The following is a 22274-nucleotide window of genomic DNA, read 5'->3' on the forward strand; positions in this document are numbered from 1 at the left end:
AGGGATTACCATGGAGAGGGGGAGGGGCTTGAAGAGATTACCGCAGACATCAAATTGAGAATTTTCACCTCCAAAATTTGTTCTCTCTCTTTTTCTTTTTTTTTAAAAGAATTGTGCTGAAATTCACCCGGAATTTAGGTACGTTGAAAAACACACAAGTACTGGTTTGACGGAACATTGACAACAAATCCGAAGCGGGGGTTCCCCCGGAGACAAACTCTTCCCTTTGAGCCACGCCACACAGGCTAGACATCGTCTAAAATTCCCCGCGCAGATCAAAAGGTGGCGCAAACACTTTTTATTAACCAGTGCATCATTAACGTTCCGATAACGGGGCAGCCGGTCAACGTGGGGAATCGAACCACCGACCTGTTCAGTGTAAATAATGAGTCTAAGAATGGACGTTAGCGTCCTAAAACTTGAGTTAAAACACAGAACGGCTATGAAACCCAAAACAAACGCCGATTACAGAGGAAATCCACCAGAAATTAGATAAAATACCAGAAGATGCCAATTAAATACAATTTATGCCAGTTAAAAACAAACTGGGTCTGTTGGAGATAAAGTGGCCTGCGGAACAAAAGCATTAAAAGTGAACTGACACTAGTTCAGCTCTACTCTGGGGGCGAGGAAGGATTCCACAGGTCACGATATCAGCAAAAAAAACATCAGCTTGGATAAATCGGACAAAGACGGAGGTAAACGAGCGCTTCGGCTATTTTTCCACTTCTCAAACGGCTGATCAGGCGACTATGAGGTGGAACTCAGGAGGACTCTGTTCGTGTTCAGGGGTTCGACATAAATATCACAGGTGAGTCCGAATATCAACAGAAAGGTGCAACAGTGCTGAGAAATTAGAATCCTGATGTGGGGGAACTCCCAAATACTCCAGAAAATGAACAGTTTTACAAAAAAAAAAAAGCCCAAACAAAGAATCGAACCCTCGAGTCATCTGTTGTGAAATCATGGCACCTGTGCTAAAGACGCTGAAGCTTTTAGTTTGTCACCCACCACTGATATTTGGCAGCAGACGCGTCCTACGAGGGCTTTTTCTTCTCTGAAATATTGGCATCAAAGATTCCTCCGCTGGAAGGAAGCATTTGAAGTGTCATAATACTGCTGGAAACATTTAGGGTGCGATTGGCTGCGTGAAAAGATGAGGTAGCATATGATTAAACGTCCCAAATGACACCGGCACTAGAAAAAAAAGGTGACAACATTGTTGATTTAAAAAAATAAAATAAAGTTGAGGTGTGATTTACCATGAATGCGGGTTGGTGGGGCGCCTGGAATCACCTTAAGGTGAGTATTGTTTTCATCTAGCGATGTGGTAAATGCACAATAATTTAAATGTGGAAATTTAAATGCAAGAGTGCGTCTATGGTGAGGAAGAGGAGGCGCAGGGATAAAGAGGAAGGCTTGTTTCGTCGGGCTCAGCTGCGGCGCTCCTTTGTCCGTAATAGAGAAACCTTGACCTTGTCATCTTGGCAAAAATAGGCGCTGAATCACGCTTGAGAGCGAGAGCAGAAAGTGCTGTGGTAGTCTAGTCGTTTTCAGAGGACTCGTGCTTCCCTCTGGGGTCAGCAGGAGGCGCCAGAGAGCAGCACAGGTTGGCAGTGATGGGTGAAGACGATGAGACATCACTGGAGGACACAGTATTTTTTGTAGTCGGACTCAAAGTCTTCATCCATGCTACTGGTGTCGGCCATCTTTTTGCCATCGATCTTTGGCAGGAACTGCGAGTACTCGACCCCCTGCTGCTCGTAGAACAGGATGTAAGCAGAGTCGGTGTCGATCTCCTCGGAATGCACTTCCTGGTGAGACAGAACCGGTCAGTTGTTGCCTTGCAATCACAAGTGGTCACCGTTGAGGCACGTTGTGTCCACGTCTCAGTGGAGACATGTCCACATTGGCCAGAGGGGGCACAAATGAACCTGCACTTGGGTTAAAAAGCGCCAGATTACAGCATAAAATGCTTTATTTTTCTTTTCTGTCAACCACTGCTTGTTCGTGAACGAGGTTACTGAGGAGGGGGAGAGAATCCACCTGGACAGGTCTCCCATCCGGACCAGGACGCCCAGCGTGAACACGTGTGAATGTCCTACCTTACAGCTGCTGTCGTTGTAACAGTACCACTTCTTCTTCGGGTTTTTGGCATATGTCACATAGTGGCCTCCTCCCATGATTCCTGAATGGCACTGAGGAGGTGAAGGAGACAACAAACGCCTTCAGCTTTTGCTCTGAATGCATCATGCGTGCGGAGGAAAGAGTAAAGCCAGTGTTCCTGTGCTGCACTCACTGATATTGCATAGAGGTTGTAGACGGCGTCCAGACACATGTTGTCTCTGTGCTGCAGCAGTGAGTTGTCAGGGTCCAAACTGCTGTCTGTGCTACAGTCTAAGCTCAGCCCGTTGCTGTCGCCGTTGACCAGGACCACGTCACAATGGCTGCTGGACGCCTCGGTGCTGAGCGACGACTCCGTCGTCTCTTCTGGGGCCAGAGCGGCGCCTCCCTCTGCCTCTGCCTCTACCTCTGCCTCTGCCTCTACCTCTGCCTCTGCCTCTGCGTGCAGGTCGGCCTCGGGGTTTGCGGCTCCATCCAGGTTCTCCTTGCTGTTGGAGAGCCAGTGCTTGCCACCCAGCTTGGCCAGGCGCAAGCGCGCTGGTCTGCGGCCTCCGCCGCCGCTCTTTGGGCTGCTGGAGGGGCTGCTGGTCCGGCTGAGCGAGGGCGCCGACTTCCTGCTCGAGGCAGGAGAGGCTGTAGGGGAAACCACAAAGTTTAGTACACTTCCTCCACAGCTCTGGTTATGCTCCAGTAAAGAACCTTATCACACATCATGGTAAAAACAGAAAGTCAAGCACCTTTGGGCAGGTTGTAAAAGCCAGCGGGGGCCGAAATGGAGGACAGGTTGTCTTCTCCGACCCTCAGCAGGTCCTCGCTCTCGCTGCGGGACTGGAGGCAATGCTGCCCCAGGTCTCTGGGAGCCAGGAAGGCACTGGGGTCAAAATTCTCCCGCGGAAATTTGACAATCTTTTGGGATTTGATCCAGCGACCGTTCACGAACTGGAAGCGCTTCAGGTGGACAATCTGAAAAGTATAGGGTTGAAAATGTCGGACGCTGGATTCACTGTCGTCCCTACAGCGTACAGTTTCCCCAAACTGAGACTGACCAGAATGGGGGGCAGCCTCCAAAGGTCCAGCTTCTTGGTGGCTAACCGATGTGTCTTGCACTTGGAGCAGTAGTAGAGCTCGTCTTCTCCCAGCTCTTCCTCACTGGTGAAGGCCTTCAGACAGCTGTCCAAGCTGATGGGTTCGGCCTGGGCCCGACGTGACTGCTCCACACTGCAGTGTTCTTCCACAATCTGTGGGGAAAAGATGATGGTCAAGACCCTAAACAAAACATACAAGTGTTAAAAGTATTTAAAGCTGAAAGGTGCAGCAATGGCGCAGAGACCACTTAAGACTGACGCGTGAACATTATGACGAGAGAACAGCACAATAGCGACCCCGTGTGGTCAAATGCAGAACTGCAGCAGAAAAGCAGGTTTACTCAAACAAGATTTGAGCTACACGACTAATCAAATCATAACTTTGACCGGGTTTAAAGTGCCACTGTATGTTTAATGTGATCATCAGTCACAGTGTGCTTCAGCCACCTAAAACTGATTAACTCTTTATCCAAGCAAATCTCAAACATCCCATTTTAGACTGGACAAAGACAGCATGTGTGTGTATATGTGTGTGTGTTTACCCTCTCCTGGGAGGTCTGGTAGCGGAGGTGCAGGGCAGTGGGGTCCCAGTCTACGGCAATATAAGCATTTCCCAGCGAGGCTCGGTCATCTGTGCACTCTATTATGCAGCCTCGGCAGAACCTGGAAACACACAAGCCGTTTTTTTGTGTAGTTTGATCAAGCTAAAATGTTCATTTCTCATCTCCTGAGATGTGGCGTCTAGCACCATTTCTACAGGCCTTTGTCTTACCTGTACCACGGACACCAGGCACACGTGTTGCCGTCTTTACCGACAACCCGTAGCGTGAAGGGGTACTGGTAACCCATGCTATCATCACTGCGGGTTCAAAAGAAAAATGGGATGTGGAATAGTTTAGCCGAGCTGACCACAAAAGCTGCGCTAGCTGACTTTTACAACCGAAAAGGAAAGCGGAACCAAAGTGGGTGAACACGGCGTACCAGTCCTGGGCGTGGTTGCTGGCTTCCTGGGGGGGAAGTGGGCTGGCCAGCCGGGACACCTGGATCCAGACCGCGTCGTACAGGTCTTTCTTAGTGGTGTGGACTGTGCACGGAACTATTAGTGGCATGCCGAACAAACTGGGCCGGTTCTTCTGAGACGACAGGAAGTACAGCTCTGTGCGCATCTGAGAACACAAATATGGAATTTAGGTCATTTTAAATCCTGTTGCAGTTATTCCTTACAGATCCTGACCGATCGTTACGGTAGAGCTCTCACCATCTTCCTGTGCATAGCGATGATGTAGCCGATGAAAGGACTCTCCTGGAGCGGCGTGACGCGCCCGTTGGCGAGCCCGTTGCCCAGGGGCATCTCGGGGCTGCAGGGAACCACGATGTTGGGTCCACCGTTGGGGATGAGCGCAGACCTGTCGGCCAGGCCGTCGCCACTCACAGAGCCGTTGGCTGTCGGGGTGAGGTCTGACGAGAGAATGGGGACGTGAGGAAAGGGGGAGACGCGCCACAAATCTCACACACTTGCTATCTGACGCTGTAAAGAAATAAATGTTATTATGAGGTGAAGCTCAGCAATAACGGGGAGGTTGTTCTGCTGCACCTGTAAGTGTGGGCGAGCTCAGGGACATGGGCGAACCCGGTACCGGGACTTCAAACGCACACAGGAAACCGTTAGCAGACAGCCGCACCTTCTGGTTGTCCAGAGGAAAGTTCTGGAGCACAAATAAATTCAGAGTTAGGAAAATAAGCGCTCCTCTTTGTGCTGATGTGGACAGATGTTTGATGCCAATGCGGCTTCTTGCTCCGTGTCTGCACCTTGATGTTGGACGTGTGGACCTCAGCCAGGAGGATCTGCTCCGGCTTCAGGCTGCACAGTTCGCTCAGCTGTTTTTTCAGCCCCATGTACTTTTCGTCCATGTTCAGCCTCAGGCCGTAACGTACGGGAGTGGAACCCTCCAGCTTAATCACTGCAAATCCACCAAAACACCACACGCCGTCAGCATTTGTATTGAAAGCTGGCCTTCGACATCAGAATCCTCCCATCGGCCTCCTCACCGGTGATCTCCAGATGCATGTAGCTATCCATGGGCAGGGGCAGGGACAGGAAGTTGAAGGGGTCGAAACGGGCGCTGATGTGTCCACACGTCTTGCATTTCACCTGGGACTTGAGCTGACCGTGGAACAGATCCACAACGATGGAGCGGTTCCTCCGCAGGTGGTTCTCCCAGGCCTTTAAGATGACATGATTAAGGAGGAGACAGAACAGATTTAGGAGACAGAACTATTTTCCTAAATCTCCTCAGAACCTTTATCCATGTACTCGAATTAAATACAACTTAGAGGTATTTTTGCTCTAGTTTTGTTATTTCTTTAGACTTTACAGCCCCACAGGTGTTTTCCTGTACATTAAAGTGAAGCCAATGAGATGACTCCGGGTGTCTCGGCAGCCTTTTCATTCCGCCTTTTAGTGTCGGATCAGCGTGCTAAACACGAGCGCCGTGACGGGCGATGAACAGAACTCATCCGTATTGCTCAGTGTATAAACCTAAGCCATAACAATCCAATTGTAAATATGCACTGCTGGCAACGCATCCACGGGTATGAATACTGCTGTGACTGCATGACAGGCCGAAGCAAAACAACAAGTCTGAGGCCCTTTGTGGAGAGGAAAACGGGAATTTTGGCATCATTCACACGCAGCGTTTCTATGCAAATTCATAAATATGCACTGGTGACGGATGGAAAACATTCCAAAGAGCTTTTGGCTGCATGAGTCTATAAATCTTTGAGAGGTACCCGTTCCACCTGTCACTCTCATGGAATGATCTATATTTAAAGTGAAGGGGGATTAGATGAAAAAGTTCAAAAATGATTCAAACTGTCACATCGGCGTCTCTTTTAACCTGGATAGGTCACCGGTAATTTATGCTAATCTCATTATGTTCCAAGGACAAAAGTCTAAACGTTCTGAGGGTTTACACTGGCAGCTCCAAGATCATAGAGATGCAGGTATGAGGTGCGTGGCACGTCACAACAAGCTCATCTTCGGATTTAAACGCGGTCAGTTTCCAACGTTCCGCGATAGCGAGGAAGAGGAGAAGCTCGTCGTCCTTCAAAATGGCTGCTTTGCACCTGTGCAATTTATATCACAAGTAAACAAGATGAGACGCGTGATCTGACCTCAGAGGCCACCTCCCAGTCCGGACGGCCATTGCTATCCTTCAGCTCCACGTAGGGTTTTTCGTGGACCCTGTTCAGGTCTTCGTGGAGACCATCCAGCAGGAAAGCCAGCAGCTCCTGGGAGTCCTGCTGCTGGAAGCCGTTAAACCGCGGCGCGTACTTTGCTATCGTCCACTGGAGAGGAAGACGTCACACAGGCGTGAGCTCGTGCATCCATGCATACAGATCAAACAGATTCAGTTTGCAGGGAGAGCAGGATGAGGAGAGCTTACTCGGAGTTTAAGCGGAGCCACGCTCTTCTGGGTCCCGCTCCACAGCTCCATCACCAAATCCCCGTAACACTTGGCCATGTGACCTCGCATTCCGATGGGGTTGGTTCTGCAGGAAAACTCAGTGTCAGAACCGCACAGTCGTGTCGGCGACGGGAAGATCGGCGCACCTGTTGAGCTCGTAAAGATGTCTGCCTGACAGGAAGTAGTCTGTGAGAGCCTTGGTGTTGCTCACGCACTGAATGCTGGAGTTCATGAAGCAGGTGTTGCCAAGGTTACTGAGGCCAGTGGCACCTTTTTCTGTAGGGACTGGGTCGACAAACGCAGATGTAACCACTAACTGATTATAACTGAAATCAAACAAAACTGGTTTCAACCTGCATGAGAACATCGTCCCCCTCGTCATGAGATTGTTCAGAGTAAACAGGAAGTCCGTATGCAGGTTATATTAGAAATTAGGACAGTTATGAATTCATCATTGCTGCCTGAACTACCCACAAAACAACAAGTTAAATGTCACCCAGCTCACCTTTGTGTCTGTCCATCTTACTGCTGTTGGCGATGAACGACATCTCCTCAGGCCAGCTCATGTCCTTGTTCCTGACTGTGGGTAAGAATTTCATGTAATTTCCCTGCCTTCTTTCTTGAACACTCACGTTTTAAAGGGGCTCCAAATGCTCAGCTGATCCCAGACTTTTGTTGTACCTTCGATGACGAGCTGCTGCTCATCCTGGATCTTCAGGTTCTCCAGCGTGTGGTCTTCATCATCCAGGAGGGTCAGGTAGTTCTGGAGAATAAACAAGCTGAAGATTACTTCTCCTTCTTGGGCAGCACCTTATAGAAAAAGCCGGAGAGGGGTTCCACCTACAAATCTAAAGTCCACATTCCAACCAGTATTCTTCACCATACAAAAAACAGCAATATCCATTTAAACTCATGTTTAAAGGAGGGAAAGTGGAGTGGGCCAATGTGGGACAGACCTCGCTGTTGTAGAGCCAAAGCCTCATGTCTTCCTCCTTGATGCGGAGCCTCTGGGACAGGTAGAGGTGGATATCTTTAATGGTGTCTATGCGGCTGAAGCAGCCCGTGTAGGCCAGCACCCTCTTCAGAGGAGCATTGGGGGATGGAACGCTGCCTGTTGATGCACAAAGAGAACACACGAACGTTCACACGCGCCCGCCTCGTGTTGGGTGTTCATCGTTATCAATCTGGTGAGGACGAGCTGTAAGGAGGCAGCAAGACAAGCTTTTTTTTTTCTTTTTTTAAACAAATCAATCACAGAAAACTTGATTGGTCAATTAACTTAGTGATTTAGTCAACTCTGATTGGATAAATCAATCCAATCGCGATTAGTGAGATTAATTTTTGCAAAATCAACACCCGATCACCAGATGTTTGTAAGCTTTAAATCAACACAACTTTGCCACCGAAGCGTACAGCAAACCAGGCAGTTTGGGAAATTTAGGGCTTTTCCTCCAGCTCCAGCGGCCTTAGACGCCACATAGATGCCCTCAGTTCTCCGCGCTCGTTCCAGTTCGCTGCTCCTCATCTCATTAGGTGGAATAGGCTGTGCAATTAGATCCTTTTGAGATATTTGGCCGCCTGCCTGAAGCATTAATGATCAGCTGAGTTTGAGTCATGATGGAAGCCACAGCTCCACCAGGGATCCAACACTGGCTGCACTGGACCACTCTGCACTTTTATCTCAGCAGTGATTCATTTATATCCAGCACACACAACCTAAATGGACAATAAATACTGAAGTCATCTGCAAGGCCTGCCCGTGGGTCTATATATAGAAACCCAGCACACTGGACCTGGACTTTCAGATGTGACTAAAAAAAAAAAAAAAAAGTTCTGGATTTACTGTAGAACGAGTGGAGAGCTAATTTTGGACCACAGGCGTAGCGTGACGGTTAGCGCCAGCCACGAGGTTGTGGCCTGTATCTGTCCAGGTTAATTATGAAATCAAAGGCCCCCGTTAATGGACTGACAACGAGATATGCCCGATATCGTCCTCGCGAGGACAGAAGCGGAACAATTGCCTACAAAGCGAATGAGGGGATAGCAAAGTTTGTGAAGATTTAAAAGTTTTTAATTATCAAACTTTTCATTCACGGCCAGAGCTGGATGAGTCGACTCTAGCGGGATTAAGGGGGTGGGGTGGGGTGGGGGGGCAGTGAAGCGCTCTGTCGACGGCTTGTTCTGGTCTTGCTGCAGGCTTACGTTACCTCGTGGCAGGATCATATACGGTGGGAACATTCGCATGGTGGTCATACCCATATTGACCCAGACGTTGGACTGTGGGGAGCGAGTGGCCGGCTGCTGGCGGAGGAAGAGGAGGTAGCGGGGAAAGAGCTCCAGCTCTGCCTGGCTCGTCTTGCTGTCCAGGATGACCTGCGGAAGCAGAGGATGGCGCCTTCATAATGGTCACTGTTGAGGCTGACAAGCACCTTCTGGACCTGAATCTGCTGTTTAGTCTACATCAAAGCTGCAGTTTGTGCAGCAGCCTAAATAAACTCACACCTGAGATGTGAAATTGGTGGAGCGGAGTTTGGAATTGGAGAAGATGCTGAGCAGAAACGGACACTTGTCAACATCAATAACTAGAAACAAGAAGTCAGAGAGTACAGACCTCCGCCAAGCAGCTCATTTCTTCACATATGACCCGAAACTAATACTCCGGTTAAATGGAATAGCTTCAATGAGGCAGAAAACTCCATTGTCGGCAAATATTAGCTTTGGGTGTAAGACACAACATGTGGGGAAACGGCAGAGGTCTGTGATCAGTTTGAGGCAAGGTAGAAATAAATATGTGAAAAAATTGGCTATTTATATCTGGATGATAATAAAAATGGGAATTTAAACTAACTCTAAAGTATCTCCAGGGATCGTCATTGTCCCACATTAATCAATGTCTGTTGGTGGAATACATTGTTTTACCACTATAAGTTTATTACTGATTCTAAACACAACTTTGACTGAATGTTCCACTCGGCTCCTCGCACCGACTGCACGTTATGCGTGGCGTTCGCACTCACTGGCCGCGGCAGGCTGAGGTTGGCACCGTACCAGTGGTACAGCGCACGCCACACAGGCTCTGGCACCGTCTCGAAGTCTCGGCCAGGCACGAGCTGCAGGGAGCGCTTCAGTCTGCCGCCCTCCAGGGTCAACGTGGGAGCCTTTGCAGACACAGCGCACATGAGGATTTAGCTAACGTGGACATGGGAATTAGAGAGAAACAGACAACTTCCCGTGCCCAGAGGCAGTTCTGGAAACCAACCAGTGGTTATGCTATCAACTGCATTCTGTTCTTTAGTAAACAGGAAAACAGCGCTCGATTCTCCAGACATCTCTGAATTAGACTTCTTACACTCCAGAGGACTTTGCAAAGCTTTTTAAATAGCATAGATCTTTGCCTTCATGGGGTCGGTGTTGACCAGAGACTGGTTGTCGATGGCCCCGGGTCTTTGTGCAGCCAGCTGTGAGGGGATGTGGCCGTTGGCTCCAGAAAAACACTGATTGTTGTTGTCTGATGTGTTGTGCTGACGGGCAAAACAGCTCTCTGTGCTGGAGGGAGCTACCTGGGGGCTCAGGGCTGCTGGGACAGGAGGGACCACACACACGCAGGAAGAGAAGACAGAAAAATATTTGCAAACAGGGAATTGGCGAGTTTCATTTAGGCGTTTCCATCACCTGAAGCACTCTGGGGAAAAATGGGCGTGCCAACCTGTTTCTGTAGCCTCTGAAGAACTGGACACACCGTCGGGGGACCTTTCCTCGGAGGGGCTGACGAAGCTGAAGGTTCCCAGTCCTCCCAGGCGGTCTGGAAGAAGGGGCTCCACTGTGGACGCGTTGACTGAATTTCGGAGTGAGCTCAGGAGGGATGGCTGCTCCAGCACAATCCCCTTATGCTCCTGGACAGGGAGATAACAGCAGGGACTTCCCTGTCATTGTTCAGATAAATTAATGAGGTGCTGCACTCACCAGTTCATTCACAGTGTGGTTTGATTGCATCTGAACACAGCAAACCGGCCGCTGGCCGAGGTTTGCACTACAAACTTTCAGTTTTCTGGGAAGCTAAATGATTCCTCTGTGTCATATTTCTGATGTTTACATCTCCACTGTGGCGAGCAGAGGAACAGAAAGGGTTTAAACCAACAACTGTCTGCTTGACTTACATATTTAACATAATCCTTCCACTGCTGCCACCACAGCATGGAGATGAGGAACCAGTTCTGGCCTTGCTGCAGCCCATGTCTGCTCTCCCGTTCCAACCAGCCCCTAAACAAGAAAACGCAACATTTATCCAAATGTCAGGAGTGGATGGAAAGAAAACGGTGAAGGAAAAAGATACCTGATGATTTGTCCCTCCTCCTCAGGGGTTCCAGGCCTGAGCCCAAGGACTATGTGGCAGACCTGTACCAGGATGGGAATTTTAGGAGCAATTTCAACATCAGGATAACATCAGGATGAAGTGCACCCACCTGGAAAAGGAGGTTTAAAAACTCATTGGCCAGCGCACTGCTCACACTCCAGATCTGGTAATCCTCCAGGGTCAGGTGACGCAGCTGCCACAAATAACAGAACCACAGGATATGATTTAGCTTGCGTCCGTAGCTCCAACCAGACAAGCGTGGGGGGAAAACAGCACTGAAGCTGGTGTTTAAAACCTGAATGAGGAGAAATCTGTCTACCGGCGTCGCCTCTCACCTTGGTTGTGTCGTGCATCTTCAGAATATCCTCGACTATGTCTGAAACGCTGCTGGTCAACTCCTGCGTGATAATAAGGCGCGTTAGCACAGACCAGCAGAGCATTCACCATCCCAGCCTCAGACATGACAGCTTTTGATGAAGGTCGTAGGAGAGGGGCATAAACCTTGGAGTATAAACGCACGTTGGGTCCAAACAGCAGCATGGCGCTCTGACCAGATGAAGGCGCCTGACCCTGACCAGTACAATGGCGTCTGTGTCTGGGCTGTATAAACTTACAGGCAGCGTGTCTGTCCGATTGTCCTTCCACACTTCCAGCAACGCCACCACCATCTCGTGAAGCTCATCTCGAGACAGAACCCCGTCGTGGTCCACGTCGAACACCTTAAAGCAGACTGAAAGAACCCAGGAGAGGAAGAGCATTAGTAACAATCTGGAGCACAGAAGAGCTCCGTTTAATAGGCTCCGAATAAACGACAAATATTTGAGGTGACACAGGTCCGACGGAGACGTTTCACTCTTCCACCACCGCCTACGGAAACGGCCTGTGGCGTTTTCAGGGCTTACATTTCTGCCTCTCGGCGATGGGCCCCCGGCAGCACGCCGAAAGTCCGCACGAGATCTCTTTAAAGTCGATGTGATTGTCCCGGTTCTCATCGAAGGCGTGGAACAAGCCTGGGCGACAGAAACCACCGTTAAACAAAGCCTTTCCTCCTCCACACACGGCGGCACGCTCGCGCTCTTACCTTCGCTCAGTGAGGCGTGGATGGGAGGAGAGACCAGGGGCACGAACGTTTCCAGGTCAAAGCGGCCGGTTCTGGACTGGGCTTTCAGCAGCCAGTATCGCTTCTCTAAATCTATAATATCCGACTCCTCCACTGCGCGACAGAAAAGACCAAGAGATCGGTTAACGAGACAGGTGGAGTGGAGAGAAACAGGAGGTTGTGGCACCAGTGTACCACCAAAAAGGTTAAGCTAACCAGAACTTCCTGTTAGCGGTGGGAACGGCAGTTATTCTGACGGCGCTGAATCCCTAGAATCCGTTTGTTACGTTGATTCATTGGGTTCGTTGGCGCAGTCTAATCGCCGGTCCGTTCACTGAACGCGGCGTGAACGATCCGCGAATGGCAACGCCGCAGCAGCGAGAAGCACATTCAGGAAACGTGAATGAAAGTCCTCTTCACCAAACACTCGGCTAGGAAAGGCGGGCAGATTTATAGAGAGACAAACGCCGCAGCTGCACCAGAGATTCTGGAGCCGAAAAATATAAAGCGCCGCATCAAATGGTGGAAAGTGGAAAACATCCCACTTTGAGATTGTTATTTGGGAATATCTGAATTATTCCCATTTGCATTTGTCATGGCACATGTTGCCGATTATGTTTTGGCCCCTCGACACTCGATTCTTTTTGAAAAATTAGTCATCTAATTGAGGAATTAGGCGTTACAAAATCAGTCACTAAATACAGGAAGACAGGGTGTCAGTGTTCCGTATCAAAGGACCGGATTGCAGCGCCGGTCTCATTCACCAAGTTCAGACTCGCACAGAACTCAAGGATTCCTGCTGGTTGATGGTCAGAGGCGACGTTTTTGATTCAGGTTTTACTAATAAAAGATATCTCCTCTCCTTAACCACTTTATCCCTTTTGGGGTCACGGGGAGGGTAGACAATGGGTAGGGGCAGGTCCAACCGTGAAGTTTCGTGATTGCCGTGATAGCTTTTAAAAACGTGGCGCTCGATATTTCAACGGTAAAACTGGCCAAACAACTGAGACCAAAGTAAACCCAACATACAACAACCATTTGGTCAAGTGGCATCTGACCTAACCTGTAACAAAGAGGCAGAGATCAGACAGATATAGAAACGCCATCTCTGCCATGGCTCAGTGATCCAGCCTCCCTCTTGCTAATGCTAATCCACAGCTTAGCCTAATAGGATTCAGCAGCTAACTAGCTAGCTTTTGGTATGGAGCCGAAACTAATGACAGGTGTCAAAACACAGACAAACATGTTGACTTCCTGGTCGGGCTCGCAGACGGAATGATGACACACAGGTTAAACAAACGAACATCTCGGAGAGTCACTGATCCAGAGGTGATCCTCTAAGGCTACGGCGGCCGCCGGGTCAGATGTTTTAACTCCAGCAGGCTACTTCCTAGGGGAGCTCCGAAGATCGAATCAATGATTTAAAACGTGAGAGGTTCTATATAGAGACAACAGAGAGGAAATAATACGAGAGGGATAAATTATTGAGGACTACGAGCTGAGGCAGGCAGTCCGCCCGGGAGACACACGACTAACCTTCCGTCTCAAAGCTCAGTTGCTAACTCGACAAAAACACACAACACTCCCCGTGCAATAATCATAAAACAAACATGCCCGAGTCCTCAACAACAAACGCTGGGCTTCAGGAGCAGCCAGTGCCAGTATAATGCTCCACTATGACCAGCTGCAGGGATCCATAAGGGTCAGTATTGCAGATCACCTCCTGCAGGTCTCATCTTCTGGGGTCAGCAGGTCAAATCAGCTCAAATCTCTAATCAGGACTGACTGTCACAGGGTTTGGCTGTTTATTCTGACAAACACTGAAGGATCCTGATGTATTTGTGGCAAATGAGACTAAAGACTTTCACCCCTGCCGCCTTGCTGTCTACTCCTGATGTTGCGAAACACCCGATGGGTGAATAATGCAGCGACTTCCTGTAGCTGTGTGACAATAACAAACACTCTCCCTCGCCAAATCCAAATATGCTATTTTACACAGATTCCGATGCTGCAACAACAGCATTATCTGTTTCTGCTGATATCCAGTAGCCTAAAGAAAAACCTCAGCACAAGCGTAGTAGTTGCAGAACTACTGGCAACAACTGCCCCCCGCCCTCGTACCCACCTAAAGGTGCAACTCTGTCCACGTGGCAGCAGAGGTACCATACCATTATCCAGGGAGCATCCTTAGAGAGGTGCTGCCACAGCTAGCATGCAGCATCGCAGGCTACGTCGCCCGGTGCGGAAGGTTCTCACCATCGATGAGTTATCGTCACCGCCGGATTTCGCCGCGCTAAGCTGCGCCACGAGTCAGACGTCACCTTCTAGAAAGAGTGACACTGAACAGCGAGTGTGTGGCGCTCGCTCTCTCAAAGTTAAGAGGATAAAGCGGGAGCAGGCAGATTAAGGGACGCGTCCAGGTTCTCCCGGTTCCTACCAGTCATCCATCCGGAATCAGACAAATCCAACCGGGTTAAATTTACCCTCACAGCGCCGCATCGCTGTGAAGAAACAATAAATCGCACACACACAGCAGCACCCGCAACATTACCGGGACATTATGTCTGTTATCGAACTGATAAAGACCATTTAATTATGAATCCTGCAATTTTACATCAGGGATTATTAACGAGTGAAATGAGCGCCACTTTTATCAACGGCTAAATTAAGTTGGGGCAAATTGATGCCTTTCTTTGCGCACGTTTGCATAGAGTTTGTTGTTTTTGGAGGCCGAACTTTCATTTTTACCCGATAGAAATGCCACTTTTGCTCAAGGACGTCAGGATCAAGCTTCTTTTTGACTTTCAAATGTACTTTGGTGAAAGAAAAAAGCACCAATCACAGTGGGATCGACCTAAATATCACTGACCGAGGATGAAAGGTGAGTTTAAAGCTCCAAGAACAACCAAACTAAAACTGTAGTATAGTTATCTCATTTTTGATGAAGCCCTGTTGGGAACATTTTAGGCTTGTGAGGCAACAATCTCCTCATATTTCCCATTATCCACAATGTATCCCTTTATTTTCCTTTTTTCCTGCGTTTATGGCCTTGGAACGTAGACGTTTTTAAGCGTCAGCGCGTTTTACAATTGATAAAAACCAAAAAATAAGCTAAATGAGTCGAGTTCTTTGATTTAAACTTGTTGTGTGCTCATTAAATACGTCTAAAATGGCATTTAAAAGCTAATTTTGCTGAGTTCTCAGCAGCTCAGTACAGTCCAACGGCACCTCGGGACCCGCGGGACCCGACATTTAAACGGTCATTTGCCGCCTTACACGGAACCATTAAAGCTGCAAACAGCTGCGATTCCGGTTTAAAATGCCATGAAAGTGAGCGAGCTGCCGTCGACCCACTTCAGATTTGGCATTCTTCATCGTCATCATCATCATCATCAACAGGGGAAATGTCTGCTAGCTTTAATAAGAAACCACCTCCACCACTAGAACAGAGGGGGACTGAATGGGGGTGATAAATCAAGTCTGTCAGTCATTTCCCAGCATGCATTTGGTTGCCGATGATGGGAAGAAGATGCAGCCGGGAAACTCCCAGCTGACACCTTGGAGCTCTCGTTTATCTCCGACGTGCTGTTTGGTCTGAAGGAGAACAAAAACTCACAGTGTGTGACGCCGGCCAGGGTCTGGTAGAAGGTGGGCGTGTCGCTGTCGTCGGTGAGGGTGACGCACACGCCTCCAGACAGAAGCCACCTGGACAGCGTGAAGGCCTCCTTGTTCAGGAAGAGCCAGGCCCTGAAGCGCTCGTAGCTCACCTTCTCGCTCTGCAGCAACAAGAACGTCGGCTCTTCAAACACGGACACTTTTCCCCAGTTATTTACTGACACTGGGGGGTTTTTTTGAGAAGAAATCTCAAAGGTTACCGGTCTTTTAGGGGACTTTTGTGGAGTCGCAAAAAAGGAACCGCTAAACATTTATCTAAACAGACGTATGCACTGGGAACTCCGAGTTGGCCGACCTCAATGAAACACTTCTGGAGCGAGGTCGGGATTTCCCCATCCAGAATCTGCAGGACGGCCTCGATTTCTTCCCTCGCTGCGTATCCGCCCAGGTCGCTGGCGAAGAGGCTGAAAAGGTCTGTGACACACACACACACACACACACACACATACACACACAAAAGGAAACATTTACAAGTAGTTCCTGGAAATGGAGATGTAACATGACAATCAAGAGCTGCTTTGTTTCACGTTATTTTTAATTCCCATTTAAGGGGGAAAATGTTTCATCAAAATCTGCGCGAGTGTGAAAATGTATCAACGTACACTTGGACTTCTCCTCATCGCGCCCTCGGGTCAGGAGCACCAGGCCCACGATCAGGTTGTTGAAGTGCAGCCCTTTGGACGAGCCTCCGAACGAGGTGTAGATCACCTGAAACCACACGAGTCACCGCGTCAGCAGGTCCAGGGGGCGGAGCCTCCATACATTTCCACATCGCTCGCCGTGAAAGACAAAGACAATTCTGGCGAAACCCGAAATCCTATAATCCGACTTTAATGGGATGAGCCGCACGAACGTGGGCGTGAGGCGCCAGGCGGGCCGTCGTGATTCCGAGATTCCATTTGTAGAAAACGACCGAGTGCGCAGATCATGTGACCTTTTAAAAACACAACAAAGTCATTGTACCCAACACTTCCCCTTTGATGTGATAATAGCGACAAAATTAATGATTCCCAGTGACCGTTTTCACACACGCTCGGGGATTAACTTTAATATTTAATCACACGTAATCGACAAACTAAAGGTCGTGTTTTCCAGTAACAATAGGAAGAAAACGCATCAACCTGCATCAAAGTTGCTAAAGATTAAATCATCCTGTTTAATATTTGATCCATGAATCTGGGAGGAATTCACCAAAACTGGAGTTAAATTAGCGTAGCATTGCTATAACGGACGTGGTGACTCCAGCAGCCCAGAGCTGTTCGGGAAAGTGGCTTCAAAAGAAAGAGAGTTTGAACACAAGTTGTCTTTTTTATCAAACCACAGGAGGGTGAATCGGTCCTTGCAGCTGCCAGCTGCTGCCATGGAGACGCGGACGTGCGCGGCGGCGTTTGGGATGACGAGGAACAAAGTTTCAACCTTTTCAGAGCGCTCACTCCCACACGGATGAGCTCACCGGTCGGCGTCCCGATTACAGGAGCGAAAACCCCGGCCGGACCCAACCGTCCGCTCTGCCGGGCCACGTGCTAAAGGAGACGTGATGAGGCACCTCTGGGTCTAAACAGAACAGGAAGCAGCCATTCTTCTCTATACAGGTGACATCTTCACCGCCGAGATCACCTCTGGAAAGGTGCCGTCATGGCGCTTAGTTTACAGACGCAGACGCTTCAGGGTCCAGGTCAGCAGCTGGACGGATCGGCCCGGACGCCCGTGTCCCGGTACCCGCCGCGGCGCCATCTACAGGATCAGCTCCCGGGACTCACCTCCGCGACTTTAAGTGGAACTCCGTCACCCAGAACCTCCCGGTAGAAGCACTGCTGGGTCATGTAGCAGGTGAGGCCGCTGGTTCTCTTGAAGGCATCTTTCAGCCGCTTCAGCTCCACATCAGTGACTGGAAAACACACAAATTAGAGGATCACCACATCTGTACGATTGGCGTCTTCACCCAAAGCAGAGCGCCGATCATAATTTAGGAAAATCCACTATGTCTTATGTCTAATGACGGTTTCTACATGTTTAAAGGCACAACCTTAAACAGGGGAGGTCATTTTTAACTCGTGAACTGGCAGCGACGCCACCGAAGAGGCTCGTGAGGGAATATTCTCACTCCTACACACCAGAGCGCCGCGTCTCATATAAAAGCCGCCATGACGACGCGCAGGGAACAAACCCGCCGCAGCAATGAGAGGCTTGATGGAGCGTCCCAATTACAACAGCTGGTTAGACTGGTGCTGACGACTGGATAATTACTCCTTAATGAATATATTCCAGCTTCCGTGGGGCAGAAGTCCTTCTCAAACACTGCTGCCGTCATATTTCTGCAGCTTGCCAGGCGGAGCTCATTAAAACATCCGCTTTCCCTCCACGTCGGTTTAATTAGCGCAGCCGTCGCTAATCAGCAGCCCACGCCACGATAACTCGAGACGCTCCCCTGCACGTGCACGACGAAGGTCGGTGGCAGGTGGCGTGAGAGAGGGGCACTTATGACTGTAGATGACTGTGGTCGAGGCTGTGAATCACAGGCTTTAGAGACACAGTGGGGCACTAATCACACGTCTGATCTGCAGCGTGCACGTGCCCCAGACGGAAAAGAGCGCACCTGGAGTGGATTCTAAAGCACAAACGCCATCTCAAAACGCCTTTAAAATAGATTTTTAGATCCCGATTTACACTATAACACAGCAGCTTCCTCCCGTGAGCCAATCAGAAGCCACATTCCTGACAGGTTGATCCCACTTGACACCTGCATCCAGACGACCTTCGGCGACATCATGATGAGCGGCGGCGGCGGCGGCGACTGTGGGCACATACGACCTCCTCTGCCTTCCTATGTGTATATGTGTCACTGGAACGAGGCTAGCGCTGAAAAAAGGACGACGCGGCTTCACCAGCCGGCGCTGTCGACGGTATTTTTCTTTTTAATCTCAACCTTTAATGGTGGCAACCGTGCAGAGCTGAGACCTATAAATATATATATAATATAAATATATGTATTAAAACCAGAGCAGAATCATCTCCCCATTCGTTACGTAACGGCCCGACGGCCCCGCAGCGCTGATAGAAGGTCACAAATCAGACAAGTGTCATAAATTTAGCTACAGCCGAGCTCCACCCCAGACCTGCTGGCTGGGCCGCTCAGAACCGAACCATTAATGGGAATTCTGGGCTTCCACAAGCATCGTGACACACATGGAAGCTGCAATTAAAGTTAAATAGTAAAATCTTTACGTTAACAAATGGGTCTCCTACACGTGGCGAGCTGCAATTTAAAAAGCTCACGTGCAAAACAGGATTTGCATCGTCGGTGTCGTGTTTCCGAACGCTATCGGGCGCAGGTTACTGTTCCAACCGTTTCCTGGACGGTCCTGCTATCTACAGCCCATAAACGCAGACGCTGCAACAGGAAACGGAGCCGAGCTGGAAGTGAAGGAGAACACAGGCCAAGAGGACTTCCTCCCGAGGTCAGCAAGAGTGTAAACGCTTTAGGCACCGGCGTTTCAAATATATTAATTCACGTAAAACAAGCATCAGCCTACAATGGCGCCGTTGTTTCCATAGCAACCAGGGGAGTGGAAGCAGCAGTCAAATCCTCATCTACAAGGTGATGGTAAGAATGCAAAGCAGCCTCTAAAAAAGCCCGTGTGACATCACTCGGACGCTCTGGGCCGGGACAGCGGCCATCAGGCGCCATGGTCGATCCCGGAGGACGCCGGGGTCGACCCCGGAGGACGCCATGGTCGACCCCGGAGGACGCCGTGGGTTTATTTCCTTACGTATACACCGCTTCTCCTTCGCCGCTGAAACTCTTAATGACGCCACTAAACACAACCATCCAGCCATTAGCCGCAGCCCAAGCAGAGCTGTGACGCCCGTCGCCAACGGCGATGACAGGGTTAGGGGGCGTGTCGCAGGTCGCGCGACCTCGGGCACGAGTCTGACAGCTTCCACGTCCGCCGCGAAGGCCCGTCGCCGGGATGGCGTCAACATTTTAAGACATTTAACACGTTAACGGGGTCTGCGGTCGAGTTGGGAAAGTTTGCGAGCTGCCGAAGATGGAATAATACAATTTAAACGCGCCATCGGGCCACCGAGCTATATTTAGAAGCGGTGGAGCGTTGTTCCAAGCTCCCACGCTCATTAGGATCCATATCGCCGAGTTTAAAAATTAATTTAGAGCTCTTCAACGACGCAGCGCTCATCCACAATGGGTCAGAAGATGCTCGGGGATGCAAGAACATCAACCAACCCTTTATACCAGCACCCAAGGGGTGTGTGTGTGTGTGTGTGTGGGGGGGGGGGGGTACCTGAGCCTATACTTGATGTGCTCGGGTCTGTAGTGGGATTTAGGAAGGCTGCCATGTGACTGGCCAGATAAGTCTGGATGGCTGGATAATTCCAGGGCCTGTGTGCGGTCACATGTGATCATCAGAGGCAATCAGCTCCGAGGAATGCCCACGTAGCCCCGGGCATGGAGCCGCCATCGGGGAAACGGCCATTTAGGTCTTAAAGGCGCACCTAGTGTGGGCCATGAAGCATACATGCTGCTCCACGTCATCGTGTACACGGCACCATCCTGGATGAATGTGTAACAGCATATCTTAACCAGGAATGAGCGCTGACAAAGTTCACCTGGACGGGGGGGGGGGTTAAAGTTCAAAAGCAGCCACTGGCGGTGTTATAGCCCTCAGCTCCTTTTCAATACACCTTATATGTGCACACAGGCTGATTTACACCTTCAATTTAACCATGACAACAAAGTGCTTCTGTAGAGGTCGCCATGACTCCACTGCTGTATAAACAGGCCGTAAAGTCCCTGTCTGACTTACTGTAGATGTTTAATGCAGCCATTTAAACGGCAGACAGGTATATTTGTTATTAAATCCAATGCACAGCTAGCATTAGCCTAACACTTTTAGCCGCATAGGAGCCTTTGGGTGGGAAAACGTGCTAAGCACGAGCAACTAACACAATCGTGCTTTTGAAATGTGACAAACGACGACTCGGGGGAAAAGTGCGAAGGTATTTTGCACCCTGGAGGACATAGCTGCGGCGACCCGGCTAGCATGAGAAGCTAGCCCGAGTGCGGCTATCACAAAGGTTAGCGCCCCTCGGTTTGACGTTAGCTGGATGATAACAGCCAAGATTCGGGGCACAGGCAACGGTCATCACTGGCTCCAAGCTGGGGGGGGGGGGGTTCTGGCCGGCCCCATCCCCGGTTAGCCACGACTGGACCGACATGCAAACGTGCAGCACCTACGGGGAGAGCCTCAAGCCAAACAACATCCACAAATCTGGTGATTGTCAGTCACCTTTCTGGTTAGCAAAGACATGCAACTAGTCTGCGTGGATCCAGAATCCGGGGGGGGGATCTAAAGGAATCGGGGAGAATGTGCTAGATTGTCTACAACTGGTGTCACAACGAGCCCAGTCGAGCACACTGGGGGTGCGAAGCGAGTGCGTCAAACACAGGCACAGCTTCGGTCAAACCGAACATATAATTAAAACCCTGGAGGTTTCCCCCCCGACATTTCTGCACGCCGAACCGAAGACGAGATCCAGAAGTACCAGCGGGCCCTTTAAAGCGGCGTGTTCCGATGCCCATCTCGCAAAGGCTTTCAGGGAACCAGAAGCGCCGTGTTTTAACGGGGACGCGCGGCTGCGGCGCCCGGCTGCGCTGACAGTTAGCCGACAGTTAGCGCGGATTTAGCCCGCTCCGCTCCGCCTCGGCTCGGCTCGGCTCGGCTTACCTCTCTTCACGGCCTCGTCGTACGACAGGAATCCGATCCTCGACTCTTTGGCCCCCATGCTCCCCTCATTTCATTTCTGCTGGCGAAGTGAGCAGGTCGGGATTGTTTTGTCGCCCTGTCTGTTTATTGTGCAATGGGTGCCCAGTGCCGTGTGTGTGTGTATGTGTGTGTGTGCGAGTGTGTGCGATGAACGAGTGAGTGTTTTCAGCGACGCCTCCAGTCTGTCACATGATCCGACTCCACAGATCAGTTGATCATATCCATTTAAACGTTAGAAAAACGCGACCGATGACGAGGCGGACCTGATAAAAACAACTGTCTCCAAGTGGTGGCAGTCTCTCTTTAGTTCGTAACAACGATGAAAATCGATTTTTTTTTAGAGAATAAAGCGCTGTCAAACCAAGCTGTCGATGTCGGGATACGGCTAAACGAGTGCTAGTAGCACCACCGTGTGGCGACTATGTGTAACAACACCCACCTGTGACCGTCGGCTGGATTTGATTAAAATAAACTTAAAAACTAGAAATAAACACTCGAAGAGCGCAGACTGCCAAGCAAACATTGCGACGTGCAGCCGTAGTATAGTATATAGACAATGGCAAGACTTATATACCATAGGTTGCATTAAAGTCAAAGCCCATTGGCTTGCAGGTCAAAGTCCCCCTGAAATCACCAGAACTTCCTGACCCACTTTAAATAAAATCATTAAAATCCGTTTAAATCAAA

General features: G+C 49.8%; 1 protein-coding gene across 4 annotated transcripts; it reads right to left on the reverse strand.

Moving 5' to 3' along the window:
- Positions 1-87: 87 nt before the first annotated feature.
- usp32 (ubiquitin specific peptidase 32) lies at positions 88-21984 on the reverse strand. Of its 4 annotated transcripts, none has more exons than XM_029843834.1 (34): positions 21549-21984; positions 17565-17692; positions 16407-16512; positions 16100-16218; positions 15746-15905; positions 12112-12243; positions 11933-12040; positions 11645-11760; positions 11366-11428; positions 11140-11223; positions 11010-11071; positions 10834-10936; positions 10383-10569; positions 10072-10253; positions 9694-9834; positions 8884-9049; positions 7633-7787; positions 7358-7439; positions 7182-7256; positions 6823-6961; positions 6656-6761; positions 6384-6557; positions 5259-5433; positions 5019-5170; positions 4804-4915; positions 4468-4667; positions 4191-4375; positions 3982-4068; positions 3752-3872; positions 3171-3362; positions 2862-3087; positions 2300-2757; positions 2106-2198; positions 88-1814 (listed from the first exon to the last, which is right to left on the reverse strand). In XM_029843834.1, exons 1-34 carry the CDS (start codon positions 21604-21606, stop codon positions 1641-1643), a joined length of 4821 nt encoding a protein of 1606 aa, XP_029699694.1. In that variant the 5' UTR covers positions 21607-21984; the 3' UTR covers positions 88-1640. The 4 variants fall into 4 exon arrangements, with proteins under 4 accessions (XP_029699694.1, XP_011617284.2, XP_029699693.1 ...); XM_011618982.2 differs by having other exon boundaries at positions 10383-10599; XM_029843833.1 differs by having other exon boundaries at positions 10072-10250; positions 10383-10599; positions 21549-21983.
- Between the last annotated feature and the right edge of the window lie 290 nt (positions 21985-22274).

Source organism: Takifugu rubripes, chromosome 11 (assembly GCF_901000725.2).
Source record: "Takifugu rubripes chromosome 11, fTakRub1.2, whole genome shotgun sequence".
Lineage (NCBI taxonomy): Eukaryota > Metazoa > Chordata > Actinopteri > Tetraodontiformes > Tetraodontidae > Takifugu > Takifugu rubripes.